The 22153-nt window shown below is 65.3% G+C and overlaps 1 protein-coding gene across 1 annotated transcript in view; it reads right to left on the bottom strand.

Moving 5' to 3' along the window:
* SIAH2 (siah E3 ubiquitin protein ligase 2) overlaps positions 1-20696 on the bottom strand; it is a 636369-nt gene extending 615673 nt beyond the window's left edge. The window contains exons 1-2 of the mRNA XM_056121829.1: positions 20158-20696; positions 5223-5780 (exon numbers count right to left, since the gene is read on the bottom strand). Coding sequence (XP_055977804.1) covers positions 5223-5780; positions 20158-20559 — 960 coding nt within the window. The 5' untranslated portion in view covers positions 20560-20696. The remainder of the gene's footprint in view (positions 1-5222; positions 5781-20157) is intronic.
* Between the last annotated feature and the right edge of the window lie 1457 nt (positions 20697-22153).

Below are 22153 nucleotides of genomic sequence, written 5' to 3'. Positions count from 1 at the left end.
CTGTTATTTAGACAGCATTTCGCCCTGTTTTCTTCTGAAGAGCTGACTAGTATTCTGTGGCATAAATTAACGTATCATATCTTCTGCATCCAATCTCTCTCCACAAATACTTTTTTTCTTTTTGGCTTTTTGGGCCATACCCCGCGATGCTCAGGGGTCACTCCTGGCTCTGTACTCCGGAATTACTCCTGGCGGTGCTCGGGGGACATATGCAGTGCTAGGGATCGAAACGGGGTTGGCCGAGTGCGAGGCAAACACCCAACCGGCTGTACTATCGCTCCAGCACCCCTCCACGAATACTTCTGTCTCTCCAAGTTTAGCTATTGTAAATAATGCTGCAATAAAGCGTGGAGGTGGACATGACCTCGTGTGGCCATGGTTTTATGTTCATGGAGGAAGCACGCCGACGTAGGGTATTGGATCAGCTGGTACCTCTCCTTGGCTTCCAGAGGGACCACAGCCCCGCCTTCCCTGACACCAGCCCCGCCTCGCTCCACGGACATCTCGGTTTCCAGGCCGTGCCTTTCATTTCTGCGTCTGTCCTCACGTCCTCTGCAGACGGTGCTCGCACCCCTGCTTCTCCAAAGCAAGTTCCCCTGGTTTCTTTTTCTCGTCTGCTTGCTGCGGCAAGGACTTTCAAACCATATCCGTGGTGGAGAGCCAGGCCCTGGGACAGACGGCCCCGGCTTCTGTGTCGCAAGGGCCATTCTCTGCGCCTTAGCCGACCGAGGTAAGGCAAGAATCCAGGTGTCCATCTGGAGGGGTTAAGGATGGGTCAGGGACACCTGGGGCAGTGGACTCGGATCAGAAACGACTAGGTCTTTGTCCTGATGACATGAACAGGATTGGAGGGCGTGCTCAGTGCCAGAGGTGGGCCGAGAGGGCAGGGGTGGGGAGTGGGGGGGGGCTGTTGTACTTTGGTGGTGACGTTTGTGTTGGAATATTTCTTTCGAGGGCGTCAGCCCAGAAATATCCACTGTTGTACACCGACATCCCATCACGACAAAATAAAATGACAATGGGGACCAGAGAGAGAGTACAACGGGGAGGACGTTTGCCTTGCACGCGGTCGATCCGGGTTGGATTCCTGGCATCCTGTACAGTCCCCTGAGCACTGCCAGGAGTGATCCTGAGTGCAGAACTAGGAGTGATCCCTGAGCATCTCCAGGTGTGGCTCCCAAACAAACAATAGTAAATAAAATGGCAATGAAAAATGTAAGTGTCTGTCATGTGCCTGTGTTGGACACTGATAACACTTCTCCGGTATAGCTGCATCCCTTCCCCTGGAAATGCGGGTCTCCTCCCCCAACCCCGCAGGACGCAGGACCAGATACGAACACTAGGGGGCAGCACGCACTTGCAGTTCAAGAACCAAACGTGCCCCTTCAGCCGAAAGCGTGGCTGTCAGGGTCAGAGGACCCGGCAGGTCTCCCTTGACTCTGGTGTCCGGTGGGGGTCTTCTTCAGGAGAGGCGATGCTTCTGGAATGAAGGGGGGGCCGCGGCTCGGCTAGAGCCCCAGTGGGAGCCCGTGGCCCAGCCTTCCCCACGCTCACAGGTGGGGGTCTGAGCACGCGCACGCGCGCACACACACTGGGGGGGGGGCAGACTCCAAACCTGGGGCCTCCTCCGGACTGAGCCTGGTGGTATCTGAACCCCTCCCCACCCCCCATCATTGTCCTTGGACTCTTGTCTGGTCATCAAGCCGGAGAAGTGAGCAAGAGCTGGGGCAGGGGGGCCTCTGCACGTGTCTGAGCCCCTCCAGTGGCACTGGGGCGGGAGCGGTGGTGTTGACGCTCAGGGCTGACTCCTGTGCTCGGGGCTCACTCCTGGTGGCTTTGGGGGACACATGGGGTGCCAAGGGCCGACCCAGGCCACCCCCCCGGCCCCACCGTGCTGTCTCCTCTGCCCCTCTTTTATTAGGACTTACAAATTGAGAAGGGACCTTCGAGTCCTCTCTGGGGGACGTTTGGAAGGGCGCATAGGGGCTCCCGCGTGGACAGTGGCTGGAGAGTGAGGTGAGGAAGGGACAAGGACGGGGCCCAGACTGGCCCCTCCTCCCCTGGCAGCAAGGATGGGGAAGCCCTAACCCCACGCCTGCACGCTGAGCTCCTGCCGGGCTCCCCAGGATTGAAGCGGTGCAGGCCTAAGGGGGAGGCGGGGACGGCCCCAGCAGGTGAGACCATGGCCACAGCCCAGCGCTCAGGGAGATGCCCGGCCCACTGACCTCGGGGGTCACCGCCCACACTGGCCACCCACTCCCTTGGGGCCTGCGCCCATCCCTTCCTCAGGGACTGCTTGGGGCCAGGTGTGGGCTGGAGTGGGCACCATGGAGGAGTTTCTGGCCCCTCCAGGCTGTTTGCCTCAGCCCAAAGCCGCCCTGTCCCTGCCCTGTCCCCTCCTGGACAGGGCCCTGATGAGAGCAGACATCTGGAATCTGCTGCCGCGGCAGATCTTATCTGCGGGCGCTGGGTGCCGTCTGGGCAGGGCCTGGCCTGGCCCAGGGTGCTCTGGACAGTGGGTACCCCAAATAGAGCGTCTTCCCAGTAGCCCCGCATGCGTGGACAGCCTGACCACCGGGTCCCCACTAGAGCGCCCTCACACTCAGACTCTACATTGACAAAGCCAGGTGGGACGGCCTGGGAGAAGTGTCCGGGCCGCGGTCACCCAGCTAGTCCCCCTCCCCCCCACCCCCCGGGGATCTCTGTCCTGCTGGGCCCCAGGCCTGGTTGCCGTTGAGCTGACCAGAGGCATGGCACTGCCTTCACTGGCCCCCAGCACGGTTGGGTTGGAGAGGAAAGCTGAGTCCCCACCCTCAAGATGGGTCGGCGCATGTGGGCCCCTCCTGCAGGCCGGCCTCGTGCCCTGGTGGGGTGTGGGGGTCCCCAGGGGAGCAGGCGTGAAATGGTGCCATTCTTTCCTGTCGCCAGCTTGGTGGGGCCCAGAAGCCCCCCCTTTTTTAAAGATTTTTTTCTTTTCTTTTTTCTTTTATTTCCTTTTAAATTTATGTTTTCCACTTCCTCCTTAACATTTTTACTGTTCTCCCTTCCTTTATGGTGGTGGAGTGTTTAAAGACACAGAAAATGCGGAGACTGGCTCCTGGTCCCCAAGCCCGGCTGTCAGCCCCCCTCGGCTCCCCCAGGCACTTGGGAGCTCCTGTCAGCATGGCCCGGGGACTCCTGAGACAGGCCCAGGCCACCTCTCTTCTCAGCGGCCAGATTCCTGTCAAATTAGAAAACTGAATTAAGACAAGAAAAGAGAAATCCAGCTTTTCACTGGGGCCCAGGGGGCACCATGTAATGAGTTTTGACACGTGCTCGCAGTTGCATTTGAAACCCCAGTAGAAAGACATTCAAATGGACAGAATCATTTCTGCCACTTCCGCCTCCTCCAGACAGGGACCAACTTTGGGGATCTTTTTTCCCTTTTTTTTTCTGTTTCTCTGAAAGATGCTTAGTTTCAAAAGCTGAGGAGTTAGGACTGGAGAGGGCGTCTGCCTTGAATGGGGCCAACCCAGCCCCACCCCCCGCATCCCCTCCGGTCCCCTGGGCACCTCCAGGAGTGATCCCTGAGTGCAGAGCCAGGAGTAATGCCTCAGTGCCGCCGGGGTGACCCCCAAACAGAAACAAAACAAACAAAACTCAACTGTGAAAGTGAAATCCATTTGAGCTTGATGTGTGCGAGCTTGATGTGTGCGAGCTAACCCTCCCTGTTGTGCGAATGCCCTGCTGCACTGTCTCCTGGTGAGCTCCTGGGAACCGGGCAGTGCGGATTCGGGAACCAGGGCGGCCCCGAGGGGGGACCCTGCCGTCTGGCCTGCTTCTGCAGTAGTCGGATGCCGCCGTCACCGCCTTCTCTGCAGCTTTGCCCTGTGTCCTGATTCCCGACCATGCGTCCCCCTCGGAGGGGAAGTTCTGGCCAGCCAGGGTGTGGGTGGAAGAGGCTGGTTTATGAGTGTGTGCCTGTGTGTGTGTGTGTGTGTGTGCGTGCGTGTGTATGCGCGTGTCTGTGTTGGTATGTGCCGTGCATGTGTGTGTGCCTCTGTGTGCATGCCTGTGTGTGTGTGTGCGCGTTGTGCCTGCGTGTGTGCGCCTTTGTGTGCATGCCCGTGTTTGTGTGTGCATTTGTGTGTGCGCGCGCACGCCCACCTGGCCCAGCGCTGCCCCTGCCCCCACGCCACCCCCCCACACCTGGCCTCAGCCACGCCTTGGCCACAGCATCTGGAGTCCACTTACCGGTCACTGGGCCGCGAGCCCTGGCCGCGGCAGTAGATCTGGCTCGGAACCCGCGGCCAGCCTGACCGAGGACCCGCCTGGCCCGTTGCTCCCGCGATGCGAGCGTGCGCCCCTCCCTCGCCACGCGGGAACCGTGTGTGGGCTTCGAACTGAAGCCGCTGTCCCGAGGGGCCCGGGTCTGCTGCCCCAGAATTTGGGGGTGGCTCCAGCCTCACACCCGTGCATGCGTGTCCGTGACCCCGCTGCCCCCACCCCGGGGCTGCATTCTTTCTCTGGCCGCGGGGCGGCTCCTCGCGCTGGCCGCGCTGCCCTGGGGTGCGGGCCAGTCTCCTGGGGGCCCTGGGCGTGAGTCTCGGAAGGGGTGGGAGGGCTGACCCGGCTCCCCCGCCGCCCCCGAGGGTCACGGGGGCGCGGAGGTGAGGTTGGGGCACGGCCTCGTGGGGCTGGGGGCGCCGGGACCCGCTCGGTGTGCATGTGCGTGTGATCTCGTACTCAGAGAGAAAAGCGCTCGTGCATTTTTGGAAAATATTTATTAAAAAACTAAAGTGAATGTGGCAAAATCGGACCCCCCTCCCCCCGCGAGTACCGGTGAGTAGCGAGCCGGGACCCCGCCCGCTGCCCGCCCGCTGGCCCGGGGTCCCGAGGACAGGCCTGTGCGCGGGGCCGCCAGCGAACGAGCAGACACCAGGGGCGGGGAGCGGGACAGGCCAACAGGCGCCCGGGGCCCACGCAGGGAAGGACGAGCTTTGTGCCTGCTGGGGCCGGGGAGGGGGCGAGCCACTAGCAAGCCGGTGTCACTCGGCCCCCAGCCCTGAGGGCGTTGCGGCCCGCCCCGCGCAGGGGCCCTGGGGTGGGGTTGGGGGGGGGCGGGCAGCGGGTGGGCGCCTCCCATCCCGAGCGCGCTGGTCACAGGCGCCCCCGTGCCCCCGGGAGGGACGCGCGTCCGCCCCGCGCGCCCCTGGGCCGGCGGGCGCGGCGCGGGCCGCGCGTCACGGGCAGCACGTGGAGATGGTCACGTTGATGCCCAGGTTGCCGTTGTCGGCGAAGAGGTGCGCGATGGCCGTGTCGAAGACCAGGCAGTCGCTGTTGAGGATGGCGGCGGCCACGCCGTCGTGGATGGAGCGCGGCGTGGCCTCCCACGTGAGCCGGCGCCGGTTGCCGTTGAGCTCCAGGCGGTAGGCGAAGCTCTCGGCCTGCTTGCGCGTGCCGATGAGCAGCACGATGGCGAAGAACTGCTGGTGGCCCTCGTACTTCTCCTGCTTCTCCAGCACCAGCATGAAGTGGTGGCCGAAGCACGACTGCATCATCACCCAGTCCACGGCGCCCGGCAGGTTGATGTCCGTGGCCAGGAAGACGATGTCCTCGCCCTGCAGCGTGGTGATGCTCTTGTGCGCGTGCATCAGGTGCGCCATCACCGCCTCCAGCGCGCCCTGCCACTTGCACGAGGCGCCGGGGCACGGGCACGCGTACGGCCGGAACTCGCACACGTCCTCGTGCTCCGGCTTCTCCGTGTGGTGCAGCGTCAGCGAGCAGCCCGTCGTGGCGTACTGCGGGGGGCGGCAGGGGAGGGGGAGGGGCGCTGAGACCCGCGTCGTGGCCGGCCTCCAGCCCCGCCCGCGCAGCCCCTCCTAAGCCCCCAGGAGCCTCCAGCCCCGCCCACGCAGCCCCTCCTCCCCCAGGGGCCTCCAGCCCCGCCCACGTAGCCCCTCCCCACCCAGGAGCCTCCAGCCCCGCCCGCGCAGCCCCTCCTAAGCCCCCAGGAGCCTCCAGCCCCGCCCAATCAGCCCCTCCTCCCCCAGGGGCCTCCAGCCCCGCCCACGTAGCCCCTCCTCCCCCCGCCTCCAGCCCCGCCCACGCAGCCCCTCCTCCCCCAGGGGCCTCCAGCCCCGCCCACGTAGCCCCTCCTCCCCCAGGGGCCTCCAGCCCCGCCCGCGCAGCCCCTCCTAACCCCCCCCAGGAGCCTCCAGCCCCGCCCACGCAGCCCCTCCTCCTCCTAGGGGCCTCCAGCCCCGCCCGCGCAGCCCCTCCTAACCCCCAAGGAGCCTCCAGCCCCGCCCACGCAGCCTCTCCTACCACGCCTCCAGCCCCGCCCACGCAGCCTCTCCTACCACGCCTCCAGCCCCGCCCACGCAGCCCCTCCTCCTCCTAGGGGCCTCCAGCCCCGCCCACGCAGCCCCTCCTAACCCCCCCAGGAGCCTCCAGCCCCGCCCACGCAGCCCCTCCTCCCCCAGGGGCCTCCAGCCCCGCCCACGCAGCCCCTCCTAACCCCCAGGAGCCTCCAGCCCCGCCCCCGCAGGCCCCGCCCCCGCGGGGGCCTCTGCCCCGCCCACGCAGTTCCTCCGCCCCCCCCCCCCCCCCCCCGCACACGCCCCCGCCCCGCAGAAGCTTCCAGCCCCACCCGCACAGGGGGTCTCCGCCCCACCCATGCAGCCCCCTCCTCCCGCCCCCGCACGAGTCTCCGCTCCGCCCACCAAGTCCCCCCTCCCCTCCCCCCGCAAAGGAGCCTCCAGCCCCGCCCAGCGCAGCCCCTCCTCCTGTCCCCCCAAAGGAGCCTTAGCCCCGCCCAGCGCAGCCTTCTGCCCCGGTGCCCTGTGCCCCGCCCCTCCTCTCCCCTCCCCCCCAACCCTGCCAGCCCGTGTCCCCTGCCTAGGGGCTGCTCCCGAGGCCGCGCGGTCAGGCCCCGCAGTTTCCCGGCCTCGCCAACACTGGAGCCGTGAGAACGCCCTGCGGGGACTCTGACCCGCCCAGCCTGTCGGGGCCGGGGGTGCCTGGCTCCCGGAACCGGGGAACCGGGGCTCTGAGCTGCGGGGTCCTGGGGCTGGGGGCGGGCTGGAAGGTGCGGGTCCCCCTAGGTCACCTGGGCCGGCCAAAGCCCAGCCGGGGCAGCCGGCGTTGCTGCCTCCGTCCACCAGCGAGGCGGGGGTGCAGGGGCAGGGTCCCCGGCTGGTTGGGGCCATCCCCCGCCCTCCCCGCCTCCTCCCTTCGCACCTACTGCTGGTGGGAGCGGGGACCCCGGGGGTGGGGGCGCTATGCCAGAGACCACCCAGACGGGGAGGCCCACGACCAAACCCAGGGAAAGGGAGCTGGGGGGCTCCGGGGGCAGCCTCAGGTCTGGGGTCCCCTCGGGAATCGCCTGAGCCCCGCCAAAGCACGGGGACACAAGCGGCGCGCAGCGGGGCCTGGGGGACCATTTCCCAAGGAACCAAACAAAGCCAGCAGAGCCCGGCTCCGGGGCCCCGGACCCCGCCTAGAAACGCTCCTCTCCCGGGGCCGGTCTCCGGGATCCGGGACTCGGGGGGCTCCCCGAGGAGCTGCAGCCGCCCCAGGGGGAGTCGGCCCAGAGGCGTCCCTACGCGTGCCGCAGAGCGCGAGTCCCGGGCACCCAGCGCGCAAAGCTGCTGCCTCGGCCTCTGCGCCCAGCCCCCGGGGTCCTCCCTGTGACCTGCAGACTCGGTTGAGTAAACAGCAGTGGGTGGCGCCACCCGGGCAGAAGCCGTGGACCCGCCTGGCCGGCCCCCCGCCGCCGGACTCCGCCCGGGACAGCGCGCACTCACTGTGCTCCGGGTCCGGGCGTGGCCAGAGGGCCCGACGCGCCTTGCCCAGCGTTGACACAGCAGGCGGCGGCCCGGCTGGCACCGCGCGCTGGAACAGGGCCTGGCGCGGTTCGCCCCCTCCCCCCCAACCCGTGCCCACCGCAGCCGGGGCGCCGCCCACAGGCACCATCCCAGGGGCGAGAATTCTGGGCAGCACAGCGCCCCGCACCTGGCCCTCCCCAAGCCACCCGATGGCAGAACTGGGGGCCACGAGGCCTGTCCCACCCGCCCCTTGTCCAGGCCAGGCGCGGACGGTCCAGTCCCGACCACCTGGGACGCCTCCCAAGGTACCTCCCCGCCAGGAGGGCGAGGCAGGCGCCGGTTTTTTTTTTTTAAAAATTTTTCTTTTTTAACAAGCTGAACTTGCAGGCCCGGCTGTTCCCGCAGCTTCCACGGCGGGGAGGGCGGTCGGGGCTCCCGGGAGCCACGTGTGAGCGTGAGCTAAGGAAAGCTCGCGCCAGGCGGGCCCCTGGGACCAGAGCGAGGGGCTGCGCAAAGCCCACCGGTTGGCACCCCCTCCACCCTAGGAAGCTCCAAGACTAAGGGCGGGGCACCTCCGTTCTGCCTCCCAGCCTCTGCCCAGTCCCCCGTACATACACCAGAAGGCCCGATGGGTGAGGGGCGCAGGGCCAGGGAGGGGTGCTGCTGGGGGTGGGGGGCCTCGCGGGCGCAGGGAAGGGCTCCCCTCGCCGGCTGGTGGGCTGCTGACATTTGGGGGACACCCCAGTTGTCATTGGGGGTCTCTGGGCCCGCAGTGAGGGCCGAACGGGTGTCTGATCGTAAGTGCCGGATGGGTAGCACCCCTCGCCCCTCACTCGAAGTTCTATGGCCAGCCCCACTGCTGACCCCCAGTAGCAGGTAGCTCGGGGAGGGGGGTGTTTGTGGCGGGGTCTTCCTTCTCCGCCCACTGGGGACTGGCCCTGGTCTCGACGACGATGACAGTCACATGTCCCCAGCCCGTGTCTCCTGGGGAGACAGTCATCCCAGAGAGCTGCTGGGCGGGCTGTGGCCACAGGAAGCAGGTGATTGGGGCAGGGTGGGGGGCGTCCTGCCCAGTGGCGCTGCAGTGCCCGCCCTGAACCCGGGGCGGAAGGTGTGTCACTCCCCCTCCACGGGTCCGGCGTGACGCACGGTCACCGGCAGGTGCGCGCGGCTGCGCCATCCTCTGTGCACGCACGAGCGACCCAGACCTGCGTCTCCGTCTGCACGAGCCCCCTCCCTCCCCTGCAAGCCCCCGCCCCAGACAGACTGGACTTAGGTTCCAGTGCGGAGGGCGACACCAGCCGTGCCCCTCCGAGCCCTGCGCCCCCCTCCCGACCCTCCCCGCCCGTGGGCAGTGCTGAGGGGTCTCACTTTTCACTCCTCGAGGGCCTGGCCTCACCACCGCGCTGGGTCCAGGTGCCGTGGTGCCGGGGCGGTGCGTGCTGGGGACGGGGACTCTAGAAAGCGGCTTTCCCCGGGGGACGGGGGACGGGCCTGCCTCTGCCTCGGGGGCCGGGGGGGGGGGCGGGGAGTGGCGGGGGCACAGGGGACACAGCCGCGAAAACAAAGAGATGCGCCGAACCGCGCTTCTGCTTTGGCTGTGGCAGAGGGGCCAGCGGGCCAGGCGAGCCAGACCCTCTGCTGTGACCCACAGGGTGTGTGTGTTGGGGGGGGGGGCACCCGGCCTTGTTTTCTTGAGTCCTTGTAGGAAGCAGCTGATTCTCTTCCTGGGCATGGTGTGGGAAGGGGTCCCCCACATGGGGCGCAGAAATGCCCCTGACACTCCGCCAGGACTGTCTGTTCCCTGGCATCATTTAGCGCTGGCATCCACTGTTCATTTTTATTTATTTTGTTGTTGTTATTTATTATTTTGCTTTTGGGGTCACACCCAGCGATGCGCAGGGGTCACTCCTGGCTCTGCACTCAGGAATTACTCCTGGCGGTGGTTGGGGCACCGTATATCGGGATGCCAGGGATCGAACCCGGGTCGAACACATGCAAGGTGAATGCCTTACCCGCTGTGCTATCGCTCTGGCCCTGACACCCGCTGTTCACCTGCTACACGCAGTCACATTACACCTGCTTCCAGAAGGAGAACTCTCTTCAGGAACTGGCGCTGGTCAGGGGTGTCCTGGGTTGGTTCAGGACAAGCCCTTTCTCCCCCGTACCCCAAATGTGCCAACACCCGGCAACAGCCACCCACAGAGGTGGGGATCGCCCCCGGGAGACGGTGCAGGAACCACCCAGCCCCCGCCTTTACCTCCCGGGAAACACTGTTTGCCAAGTACCAGCTGGCACCCCAGTTGGAAAACGTGGAAAATAACCCACACCCCCAAATGTGGGACGGATCCTTTGCTGCTGCCGCTTAAATGCCCGTTAGCTGAGATGTGACCCTCTTTGGGGAATTAAAACGCACAGGGCTTTTCCTGCTGGAGGGACCGGCAGGACGGCCGAGGGCCCGGTCTGGACCAGCCTTTCCTGCACATCAGGGCTGCGACCAGGACTGTTGTTGGGGGCAGGGGACACAGGCAGAGGCTGTGGTTGGGGGCTGGCGTCAGCACATGCCCCATTTCCCGAGCCAGACCCCCGAGCCATCAGCATATAAGAAAACGGCAGAACAGGTACCCGGGTGACACTCACTGCAGTTCAGGCCACAAAAGTACTTTGGAGCGGCCAGATGGCGAAGCAGGTGGGGCCAAGAGTTGGGTCCCCGGTGCTGCCCGCTGCGGCGTGTGGGTGGGGGCTGCCCATCTGGGCCCCTGGTACCATGTGGCCCCCAGCCACGTGTGTTCGAGCACCGTGGCTAAGGGGCACGGCCACGCATGAGCACGACCCACTCCCCTGCCATGGCCACAGCTACAACAGTGATGATGGGAAGGAAACAGGGACTTCACACGCTATTGTGGTAATTCCCGGGTATTTTTGAAAATGTCAACAAAAATTTAAATAAAGGTAGAGTGGGGGGGGGGGGGAGAGAACACCAAGGTCACGACTACCTGCCTTGCCTGTGGCTGACCTGGCAGTTTGATCCTTGGTGACATTTATGGTTCCTGAACAGGGCTGGGTGTGATTACGTGCCCCCCTCCCCCAGGGAATAAAACCTCCAGGAAAGAAAATAAATCCCATAAAATTTAAAAAAAAATCAAATACATGAAAGGATCGAGGAACTGAGCAGCTGTTATGGGACAGATTCTTGATCGGGAGAATGAAGGTTTATTGCAAGGACCTTGCTTTCCTTTTTTTCTCTCTCTCTCCCCCCCACCCCCCATATTTCTTTCTTTCAAGAAAATGCACCTGTACGTTATTTACAAGTAAACGCAGCCGAGAGAATCCTTCAGGGCTCACTGGGACTCACATACCTGAGCCAGTAAGATGTCACTGTGAGGCACGCAGCTCTGGCCCGAAGGGACAAAGCAAGTTCTCTGCCCCCGGAGCTGCCAAGTGTGTGGGCTGGGCCCCCTCTAGACACCCCGAGCGGAAGCTGGACTCCACCCGGCGCTTAGTGGGAGACTCCTCCCCTGCAGCAGACTCGATTCTGTGCGAGGCCCGAGTGCGGTCACATTACACCTGTTTCCGAAGGAGAACTCTCCGGTCAGCCACCAGGAACTGGAGCGGGTCAGGGGGTCCCGCTGGTTCAGGACAAGCCCTTCCCCCTTTGTACGCAGCTGGAGCCCAACATGTGCCGAGGCCAAGCGACAGCCACCCGCAGAGATGTGGCCCTCGGGGATAGTGTGGCAGCCACGGTTTGGTCCCTGGCACCACACGGGGCCCCTGAGCCAGGTGTGGCCCCAACCCCTCCCCTCTCCCAGCTTATTCCGTGTGACCTGAACACCCGGAACGGTCATGTATCTGCCCCCTCGGATTGCTCTAGACTGTCAGGCGAGCTGGCGCTAAACCTCTCGGATGCCCAGCGCGGGGCAGAACCGAAGCCCCTCGGCCACCGCCGCGACTCCCATTTCTGTGCCCTGGGGTCACTGAGTGACCCCACGTGGTTTCCCGGTGACCTCATGGGTCTCTGTCTTGGGAGTTGATCTATTGCTCTTTTCCTGCCCATCTGGAGCTCGTGAGTGAATCAGCTTCTCTGCCGGGCCTGATTAGGGTCTGCCCATGCCCTGGGCTTCCCAGCCAGGCCGGCTGGGGACTGTGTGGCCCTCGAGGTCGCCAGACACAACTGGCAGGTCCCTCCCAGACCCCAAAAGTCTTACTGGGAAGGGGGGTGGCAGGAGCTGGCTCAGGGCGCCTGCACCTGCCTTTGTGGTCCTGGCAGCTCCTCTTTGAGATCCAGCACTGCAGTTCCTGGCTGCACCCAGCCAGGGGTGTGGGTGGGGGAGTACGGGCGCACAGGTGGGGAGCACGGACCTGCGGGTGAGGAGCACGGGCGCGTGGGTGGGGAGCATGGGCTCACGGGTGGGGGAGCACAGGCGTGCAGGTGGGGAGTATGGGTGCGCGGGTGGGGAGCCCAGGCAAGTGGGTGGGGGAGCACGGGTGCGTGGATGGGGAGTACGGGCGCACGGGTGGGGAGCACGGACACACAGATGGGGAGCACAGTTGCATGGGTGGGGAGCACGGACGCACGATAGCGGAGCACGGGCGCGTGGGTGGGGGAGCACGGGCACGCAGGTGGGGAGCATGGCGTGCGGCTAGGAACACCGTCTTGTGGATAGGGAGCAAGGGCGCATGCATGGGGGAGCACAGGCGCACGCATGGGGGAGCACAGGTGGGGAGCACAAGCGTGCAGATGGGAACACCGTCTTGCAGGTAGGGAGCACAGGCGCACGGATGGGAGCACAGGCGTGCAGATGGGGGAGCACAGGTATGGTGAGCACAACTGCTGGAGCACTTCCCCACGCCACTCCCCTTCGCCCCGGAACTGTGACAGCATCTGAGTGAAAGGAAAGGGCGGGAGGGGCGAGTCTCACTGTGGGACCCAGAATGAAAAATGATTCACAGCGGCAGGGGAGGCCTTGGGTTGGGTCCTCGTGGGAAAACCGAAGTGTGTTTCGGTTGCTCTTGAGATCACGCCAGGGGAGAAGGTTTATCTCGGACCCAGGCCCGCGGGCGAGGTTAGTTCTGCAGGCTCTGATGAAGGCATTCAGCGTGTTGATTTTCTTTGCTGGGGGTCTCCGTGTGGTTCTGTAGCTGGGCAGAGTCACCATGTTGGGCACCAGGGGTTGGCTGTCACCTGGGTCTGTCCCCGCCCCCCACGCCCCCCAGCAGACACATTCCAGCGGCCCCCTTCCCCTCCCCCCAACCGGCATCTCTCCCAGTTTGGTGCCCAGCCACATCCTGCACGGCCAGAGCCCATCTGAGAACTAGTGCTTCCCTGAGACATCAGTGGCGAGGCTGGCCGGACTTGGCAGGTGACAGCACAAGAGCCCAGCATGCCCCAGGCCCTGGACGGTCAGTGGGCCCTTCCCGAAGAACTTGTTCCGGGAAACCAAGTGAAAGAACAACTCGGTGAACTGATAGTGACTTTCCCCCGTGCCCGGTGAAGCGCAGGGGTGCAAATCTAACCAGGCATCTGGCCTCAAGGGGTGACCCCTGGAGGGGCAGGGACTGTGTCGGGGCTGCTGATGGCAAGCGATGGGGCAGGCGGCAGTGGCGACAGCCCTCGCTGCAGTTCCTGCCACATGCGCAGGGGACCCCTAGGGTTGGTGTCTTGGCGGGGATGGAACCTCCTGTGACCAGCTGTCTGCCGGACGTGAGTCAGGATGCCCTGTTCAGACCAGGGCGGCCACATTTGGGTTCTGGGTTGGTTCTGCCCCATTTGGGGGTACGGCTTGTTGGAGATGCAAGGGGCAGGGTGGCACCGCCCAAGGCCACGCCAGGACAAGAGGCGGCAAAGGACTCCCTGCACAGGAGAGAAACGGACCTTCGGTCACACACAACCCGGCAGAACTCGGCTGAGTGGGCTTCGCCAGCAAGACCTGCTCATTTCTGCCACCCATCCCCCCCGGGGAACTTGCTTTGGAAAGACTCGGGGCATCCTGCCCGAGGATTTGGCCAGAGCGTGACTTCTGCTTTTCATCCCAGTCTGACGTGAGTGACCCCGGGCGGGAGGGGAATCCGCCAGCTCTGGTCCCCTTAGGGAGTGACACGGCGGGCAGGTGGGGAAAGTCCCCTGCGGGCCTGGTGGGAAAGGGAGCATCTCCAAACCCGCTACTGTTAGAGGCCGCGCCCGGCTGTGCTCAGGGGTGGCTCCTGGCAGGCTCCGGGGACCGTCATGGTGCCGGGGATGGAAGCAGGCAAGGCCAGTGCCCTCCCCTCTGTCCTGTCACTCTGGCCACTGCCGTTTGATTTTGGAATGAAAAACCTTACGGACCTGAGATGAATTTGCCAGGAACTCACAGGAAAGAGCATTTGTGCACATTTCTAAATGCGGGGAGGGCGGGATTTTAATGGTTTTTACATGTAAAATCAATGCTTTTTTTTTTTGGTGGGGTGTTGGTTTGGGCCACCCCTGGCGGTGCTCTGGGGACCACAAACGGCGCCGGGGCTGGAACAAGGGTCAGCAGCGTGCCAGCAGGCCACAACCCCAGCCTCTCGCTCGCAAAACATCTTCTATGATAGTGAGAGAAAGTCTGTGCAGGAAATGTGTTGCTTTAAGAGCTGAGATTGGGCTAGAGAGATAGCACAGCGGGTAGGGCGTTTGCCTTGCACGTGGCTGACCCGGGTTCGATTCCCAGCATCCCACATGGTCCCCTGAGCACCGCCAGGAGTAACCCCTGAGCATCGCCAGGTGTGACCCAAAAAGCTAAAACAGAAATAAGAGCTGAGATTGTCCCTCAAAGCCATGAGGAAACAGAAAGCCAGGCCCAAGAGGGGCGTCGGGAGATTCGGAGCACTTCTGGGGGAGAGCCTGACCCCTTCAACAACCTCCCTCACAAGAAATGAAAGAACCTGAAATCTCCTCTGAGTGGGGGCAGGCTGCCCTGCACCCCCAGCGCCCCAGAGACTGGCCTGGTGCTCCCTGTCCACGTCCCATAGGGCACATTTGCGGGGCTTCCTCTGGTCCAGGGTGTGGGGGGAGCCCTGCCCGACCCCTCAGCCATTCTCCCAGCTGAACCCCTGTGAGGCCAGGTACCAGCACCAGGGACTCCTTGTGGGGGGATGGAAGGAGTTCAGTCCAGAACCTGCCCCTCCAACCAGTCTCAGAAGGGGCCCAGACCCCTGGGTGCCCCCCAAGTGTCTGTGGTCAAACACTGGGGGGACGGGAAGGTCACCGCTGATCTCATTCCCCATCCGATCCAAACCCCGGGGTGTCCAGAGGCCCCCAAACGTATCTGGACCGCTGCCCTCTTTTTGGAAAACAAGCAGCTCAGTCTCCCCGGGTGCGTGAATGGACGGGACAAGCCTCTGGTGCGGGGAGGTGGGGCGTGGCGGGGTGGCAGTGGGGGTGGCGTTGCCCACTTTTGGAGACACCAGCTACGTCCATCAAGTCTCTGCCCGACCAGAAAGAAGAGCATCGTCCTGCCACCTCACAGGCAGCGCTGCCCGGGGCTGCCAAGCTGTGGATGGTGTCCGTGCCAGCCACAATGCTGACCACCCTCCCGCTTCCCCGCCCCCACTCTGGCTCTGGGCCTCGTCTCTGCAGCCCCCGTCTTGCGTTCCTGGCTTTGTATTTGGGGCCAAACCCCGTGATGCTCAGGGTCACTCCCAGTACAGGTCTTGGGGAACCTTGCAGAAGGGAGCTCGGAACTTGGGGTACCAGCATGCAGGTGGTCTGGGCCCTCTGGGCCGTCCTTCTGACCGGGTCGCAGGGACTCCCCCCACCAAGCCTGCTGGCCTTTCTGTTTAAGGGGCAAAACCACCAGCTCAGGGCAGTTGCTGCTGGCCCAGGACCACCAGGCAGGCAGGAGAACTTGCGACCTCTTGTCCCACGCCCCTTCTCTGGGGCCGTTTATCAGGTCCCAAAGTTTGGGGGCCAGGGTGGGCACTGGTGGAGCCCTTTGGTGCCGCTTCTCTCCTTGAGAGGCGCAGGGCTGGGGTGCCTGGAACGAGGTGGCCTGGGTGGAGTGTCCCCATGGCACAGGTGTGGAAAGGAGCTCAGCATCCCCCTTCACCAGGACCCCATGGGGTGCCAGGTCAGGGGAACTCGGTGCAAGCTTCCCCGAGCACCAGGTCAGAGGCTGGGGAGTTGTGTGTCGCCCTATCGGGCTGAAAAAAAAAGACACTGGAGATGGGCCAAAGTTCACAAACTGAATCCCAGACCCAGGACCTGAAACCCGAGTCCAGGCTTTTCTCTGCGACACCTGAGGCCTCACACAGCTGCAACTGCTCCCAGATGCTCCCCTCCCCCCCACCGTGCCTCAGGTCCTCCTGGCCCCTGAGGCCACCTGCCGCATGCCCATCCCTGCGGGTCCCTATCCCTGACCATGGCGGCTGCCGGCTCCAGAGGAGACCCACAGCCGCAACGTCCCCCGGAGGTGGCAGCCACCACCCAGCACCCTGGAAGGTTGGTCTGAAGCCTCAGTTCAGCCGCTGCTTGGAGAAAGTTTCAGGGACCCAGCTCCCTAGTTTTCCAGTAGCTTGGCAGTCTCACCCACCAGCTGCCCTGCCCCCCCAACCATGTAATCTCATCAACGGCAAAGATCCAGAGACTGTAAAATAAGACTCCCAGAAGACAGCGATGCAGTATCTCCTGCCCCCTCTATACTCAGGCCCACTGATGTACCTAAGGTAGCACACATGTGTTGGGTTTGGTTGCTGCTTGTCCTCGCTTACACACGGGCTTAAATGGCCCCAGAATGAAATACAACAACCTTCACACACTTCCCTCTTCTGGTGGTGGGAAGATGCTCACTGGTGGGGTGGGCGTCTGAATATTATCTGTAATGCACTATCGTGAACGACTTTATGAAAGTAAATGTATAAGAATCAAACACACAAAAGAGAAAGTTTCAGGGAGACGGGGAAGGAATGGGGGGCGTGGTGGGGAGGGCGAAGAGAGCGGGGAAGGCGCTGGCCTTGCACCTGGTTCCGGTGGTCGCCCTGGATCCTGTCCCCGCGCCACACTCGGTCCCCTGCGTCCCCCCAGGAGTGCTCCCTGAGCACAGAGCCAGGAGTCAGCACCGAAGACCTCGGGGGTGACCCACAGCTACACGCTGCCCGACAAGAAGAAGTGGAAGCAGAGTGTGAGGGGCCGGTGTGGGGGGATGCCCAGCCGAGAGGGAAGTCCGGGGGAAGGCGGGGGGCTGGGGGCCGTGAACTTTCCCTCTGCCCTGACACCCACGGGTGGCGGAGGTGTGGGTGTGAGAGACAGGGACAGGATGTCAAAGCGTCTTGGGCGCAGGGCGGGCCGGAGCGTGGACTAAAAATATCCCCGAGTGGAAGGCAGCTGCTCTGACTTGGAACCTTCTGAAAAGGGGATGCCCCGGCCCTCTGACAAAGGGTAACTCCCCGCCGTCACAGAGTGACCCCAAGTCTCTGGCAGGAAGCTGTGTGGCCACACCAGCCTGGTGGGGTGCAGCTGGAGAAGTCTCCCTGCTTGAGTTTGGGGGCTTGGCCCCCACCCAGAGGCTGGCACCTGGTTCCCTTCTTCTCGGGGGCGCCACGGTGATGAGTGCCCAGGCCACGAGGAAGTCGAGCCACCCAGCAGGGACTCAGCCCTGCTGGATCCTTTAAGCTGCCTGGTTTTTCCCTCCTGAGCCAGCCCCCGCAGCGACGGGCACTCCGGCCAGGCTGTCCCTGAGAGTTCCAGGCCGAGGCGCCAACCCCGACATGCTGGGCTGAAGGTTGGGTTTTTGTTTGTTTGTTTTGCTCTTTGGGTCACGCCCAGCGATGCTCAGGAATTACTCCTGGCGGTGCTCGGGGGACCCTACGGGATGCCGGGAATTGAACCCGGATCAGCCGTGTGCAAGGCAAACGCCCTCCCCACTGTGCTATTGCTCCAGCTCCGGGCTGAAGTCTGACATGGGCATCCCCGCGGCCTCACGCCCTCATCCTCTCCCGCCAACAGCCAAACCGGCCGGGCCACTTGGGAGAGTTCCAGGATCCGTTTATCCAGACTCACGGGCTGAGCTGCCCTCTCCGGGGCTTGGGTGCTGGTCAGCTGGAGTCGGGCACACCTGCGCCAGCTTCAGAGCCTCACCCAGGTGCACCCAGGTGCGGGAAGGGGCCCCCCAGGTCCCTGGCGGAGCTGGGCTCCTGGGCAGGGCCCGGCCGAGGGGCGGCTTTGCCTCCTGCCCTGGGGCGCAGAGGGAGCCCGGCTGTCCCTGCAGGCACTGGGCGGGTCACAGGAACCTGCGCCAACTCCTCCTCCTGTTGCAGGGAAGCTGCCCCCATGGGAGGGCTCTGAGAAGAAGCCCTGGGCTGGGGAAGTGACTCAGAGGCTGGAGCGCAGGCTTGGCAGGTGTGAGGCCCCGAGTTCGATCCCCGGCACCAGAAGAGGCTCAGGTGTCCATAAGCCCCTGGTCTATAAGCCATTGCTGGCCTTTCACTGCCTTCCTGATCCTCATAAAAGAGAGGGAGACGTTTTGTCTGAATGTTTCGGGCCACAAGCCTCCCTGGGCTGGGAGAATGAGCAGCTTGGGCTATAAAGTGTTTGGAGGCAGAGTTGTGTCCTTTTTTTTTTCTCTCTTTTTGGGTCACACCAGGTGGTGCTCAGGGGTTCCTCCTGGCTCTGCACTCAGGAATTACTCCTGGCGGCATTGGGGGACCACATGGGATGCTGGGGATTGAACCCAAGTCGGCCACAAGCAAGGCAAACGCCCTCCCCGCTGTGCTATCGCTCCGGCCCCCAGAGTCGTGTCTTGAGGTTGATGGAAAACCCAGCACCCAAACGTGGAATCAGACCCGCATTTGAATATGCTATTTTAAACCCCAAGGTGGCCGGGCCCCGAAACCATCACGCATTTCACCGACTCCCGCCCCAAGTTTCAGTTCTCTGGTGGCTTTTCTTTCTTTTCTTTTCCTTTTTTTTTTTTTAACTTAAAAATAAGCTCTTGCCCTACAAAACTCAGGGAGCGCCAAGGAGAATCGCGAGGCTGTGTGAATGGCTGAGGCGGGCAGCTGTCTTCCCCGAGCGTGTCCCTGCCATCACAGCCAGTTCTCAATGACAGAGCTGACGTGGTCAGCCGGAGCCCCACTGGGTCCAGGCAGCCCGAGTGCCCTGGGTAGGCAGATGGGCACTGACCACCAGGGGGATGCTCGGAGCCCCAAGGCTGAGGCGGGCAGACCAGAAAAATACACTGAGGCTAAGAATTGGACAGAGATGATGCAGAAGCCATTTTTGGAGAAATACTGAAGTCTGTGTGAGTGTGTGTACACACACACACACACACACAAACCCCTGATCCCTGTCTCCCTTTCTACATACAGCTGCCAGTATACTTATAGAGAAGTGGGAAAATTGATCAGGATCCTCCACTAAGCCTCATGGTGGTGGTGGCGGAAACCGGGGTCAGAGGGGCCTTTGTGGGGGATCTTTCACGTTGCCTTCGCCCTTAGAGACCTGCACCCGGGCAGCAGCATTGGAACCCTTCTTTTCTTTATTTCTGTGGTTGAGGCCACACCTGGGGACAGTGTGGGCTGACTGCTGGCTCTGCCTTCCAGGGATCACTCCCAGCGGGGCTCAGGGAACCCTAGGGGGTAGGTAAGACTTTTGACAGCAGTACCCACTCTACCATTTTCCCGGCCACAACAGCTTTCTAAAAATTGGTATTACTTGGGGGACGGGTGGAGGAGGGGCTTCCAAGTCGGACTGGGGAGACCGTGTGATGCCCAGGCAACAGAACTGCCCCCCCGACACCACCTGGCGCTGGCTTCCGCGTGTGCCCAAGGTGTGTGGGCCACCCTCCACCCCCCACTGAAAACTCGACACCACGCACGCGGAATGCAGGGGGAAGCCGAGGACGGGCGACCGGCTCCTGTTACAGTCGGACACCCAACTCGCCTCCACGCCCCTGGGGAAGGCGCAACCCGCAGGTGCGGGAGGGCGCGGGAGAGGCGTGGCTTGCGGGGCTTCTCGGGCTGCCAGGGGGGAAAACAGACCGTAGGCGCCCCCCTTTTTTTTCTTTTTCAGCTGCGCTCCCGGGGGCTCCCCCACGTGTCAGCGGCGCGCAGAATCCAGCTCGGGTGCCCGCCGCGCCGGGGGGCGCGCGCGGCCCCTCCGGACTCGTCCAAGTTTACTCGCGCGGCCCGGCCCTGCCCTCCCGCGCGGGGGACACGCGTCCGGGTCCGGGCCGGCGCGCGGGGGGCGCAGAGGGCCCGCAGAGGCCCGGAGCTGGTGCCCGAGCGGGGCCGGAGGGCGCGGGAAGCGGGCGCCGGGGGCGGCGGGCGCGCGCCTGCGCCCCTCCCGTGCCGGCGGGGCTGCGGGGGTCCCGCCCCCGAGCGCCGCGCGCGGACCCACCTTGCAGGGGAACAGGACCGCCGAGGCCACCTTCTCCATCGCCAGGTTCCGGATGCTGGGCGTCAGGGCGCCGCGGCACGTCGGGCAGCAGCTCAACTTCTGGCGGCATTGGTTGCACACCAGGTGCCCGGCCTGGCACTGCAGGATCGGGGGCAGCACATAGTCGAAGCAGACGGGGCACTCGAAGAGCGAGGTCAGCTCGTGGTGCTGCGGGGACCCGGGGCCGGCCCCGCCCCCGCCGCCCGGGCCCGGGATCACCGCGGCCGCGGCGGGCACGGCGGCCGCGATGGTGGCGGCGGCCGGGGGCGCCGCCGGGCACGGGGCGTGCTGGGGCTGCGGCGGCGGCGGCGGCTTGCTGCAGGGCTTGCTAGCGCCGGGGCCGGTGGAGGACGGGCGGCTCATCGCGCTCCGCGCCCACCATGGACCTGCGGGCGCCTGCCTGCCGCGGGCCGGCCGGGGTCAGGGCGGTGCGCGCCCCGCGGGCGGCGGGCTCCCCGGCCCCGCCACGGCGGCCGGCGCGTGGGGCAGGCGGCGGGCACGGCGGGCCGGGCGGGCGGGCAGGGCAGGCAGGGCAGGGCAGGGCGGCGGGCGGGGGGCAAGCGCGCGCGGTGGGCCAGGCGGGCAGGCGGGCGCGGCGGGCGCCAGGGGCCGCGCGGCCGGTCCGACACCCCCTCCCGCCCCGCCCGGCACCCGCGCGCTGCGCACAGCCGCGGTCCCCGGCCTCGGCGCGGCGGCAGCTGACGCAAGCCCCGGGGGCGCGCGCGGACGTGACGCCTGGACACGTGTGCGGGCCGCCCAGGCGCGCGGGGCCGGGCCGAGCCCCGGGTGCGCGGGGCCGCGGGCTCCGCCCGGCTCCGGCTGCGGCTCCGGCTGGCGGCCCCGGGCCCGCCCCCCGCGCGCCGCCCCACGCGAGGGGCCGCCCCCTCCCTCCCCGCCCCCCGGCCGCGGAGCGGGCCCCCGCGCGCCGCGCCGGGGGCGGGCTTCTCCGGAGCGGGGCGGGGCCCGCCGGGACACGCCCATCAGGGGCGGGCCGGGGCGGGCCCCGCCCACCGCGGCCCCGCCCACGCGCCCCAGTTCAAACCAGAAGGACGACTCGGGCGGGGGCGGGGCGCGCGGCGGCCCCCGGGCCGCGGCGGGAAAGTGCGGGGGTTTGTCTTTCCGCGCGCGGGTTGCGTCACCGCCCGCCCGGGGCGGGGAGCGGAGGCGAGGCCGGGCGTGGGCCGCCGCCGCCAGCCGGGCTCTGCCTCCGCGGGCGCGCGGGACCCGGCGCCCCCGCGTGCCGCGCCCCGGCCCGGGCTGGAGGCCCGCGGCCAGCACCAGGCGGGGCCGGGCGGGGCAGCCTGGACTCCGGGGGGCGGCTGGAAGTGCCGGGTGGCCCCGGAATGCTGGCAGCGCAGGTGGGTCGCGAGGCCCGCCCCCGCCCCCCCACCCCGGGGCGGTGGGCGACGCTCCGGCAGAGCCCGCCGGAGTCCGGGGCGCTGGGCACAGCGGAGAGGGGTGCCGGCCGGAGCCGTCGAGCGGTGTTTTAGTGGACGGGGCAGTGCCCGGGTAAGCAGCTCTTTCGGGCGCCGAAAGCTAGAGCGGGGCCGCGTGTGCCACGGCCGTCCCGAGCGCCCCCGCACCGCTGGGAGCGACCCCCAGCCCCGCCCTCTGGGAACGCGCCCAGGGGAGGTCGAACAGCGGTTCTGCATCCCCGAGCCCTGCTCTTTATTTAGCGTCAGGGAACCCCCAGGGACACGCACCCACTGACCACCCCCGCCTCCCGTGAGTGCTTTAACTGCATCGCCCCCCAGTTTCCTCGTCTGCGAAAGGAGGATCAAACAGGGACCCCCCCAACAGGTGCGGTGCTGACAACGAAACGGATGCCAGGCACTTGGCCCACCTGCTCAAGCTGCCACCTTCGTCTCCCTTTTCGGGGTGTCCGGGACGGGCTCCCAAGTGCTGGGGAAGGGAGGCGGTTCTCCGGGATTCTGGGCCCTACCCTGCCAGTGGTTCC

Source organism: Sorex fumeus, unplaced genomic scaffold, assembly GCF_029834395.1.
Source record: "Sorex fumeus unplaced genomic scaffold, SorFum_2.1 ptg000044l, whole genome shotgun sequence".
Lineage (NCBI taxonomy): Eukaryota > Metazoa > Chordata > Mammalia > Eulipotyphla > Soricidae > Sorex > Sorex fumeus.
The sequence above is the reverse complement of the archived record's forward strand: the minus strand, read 5'-3'. Positions and strand labels throughout refer to the sequence as shown.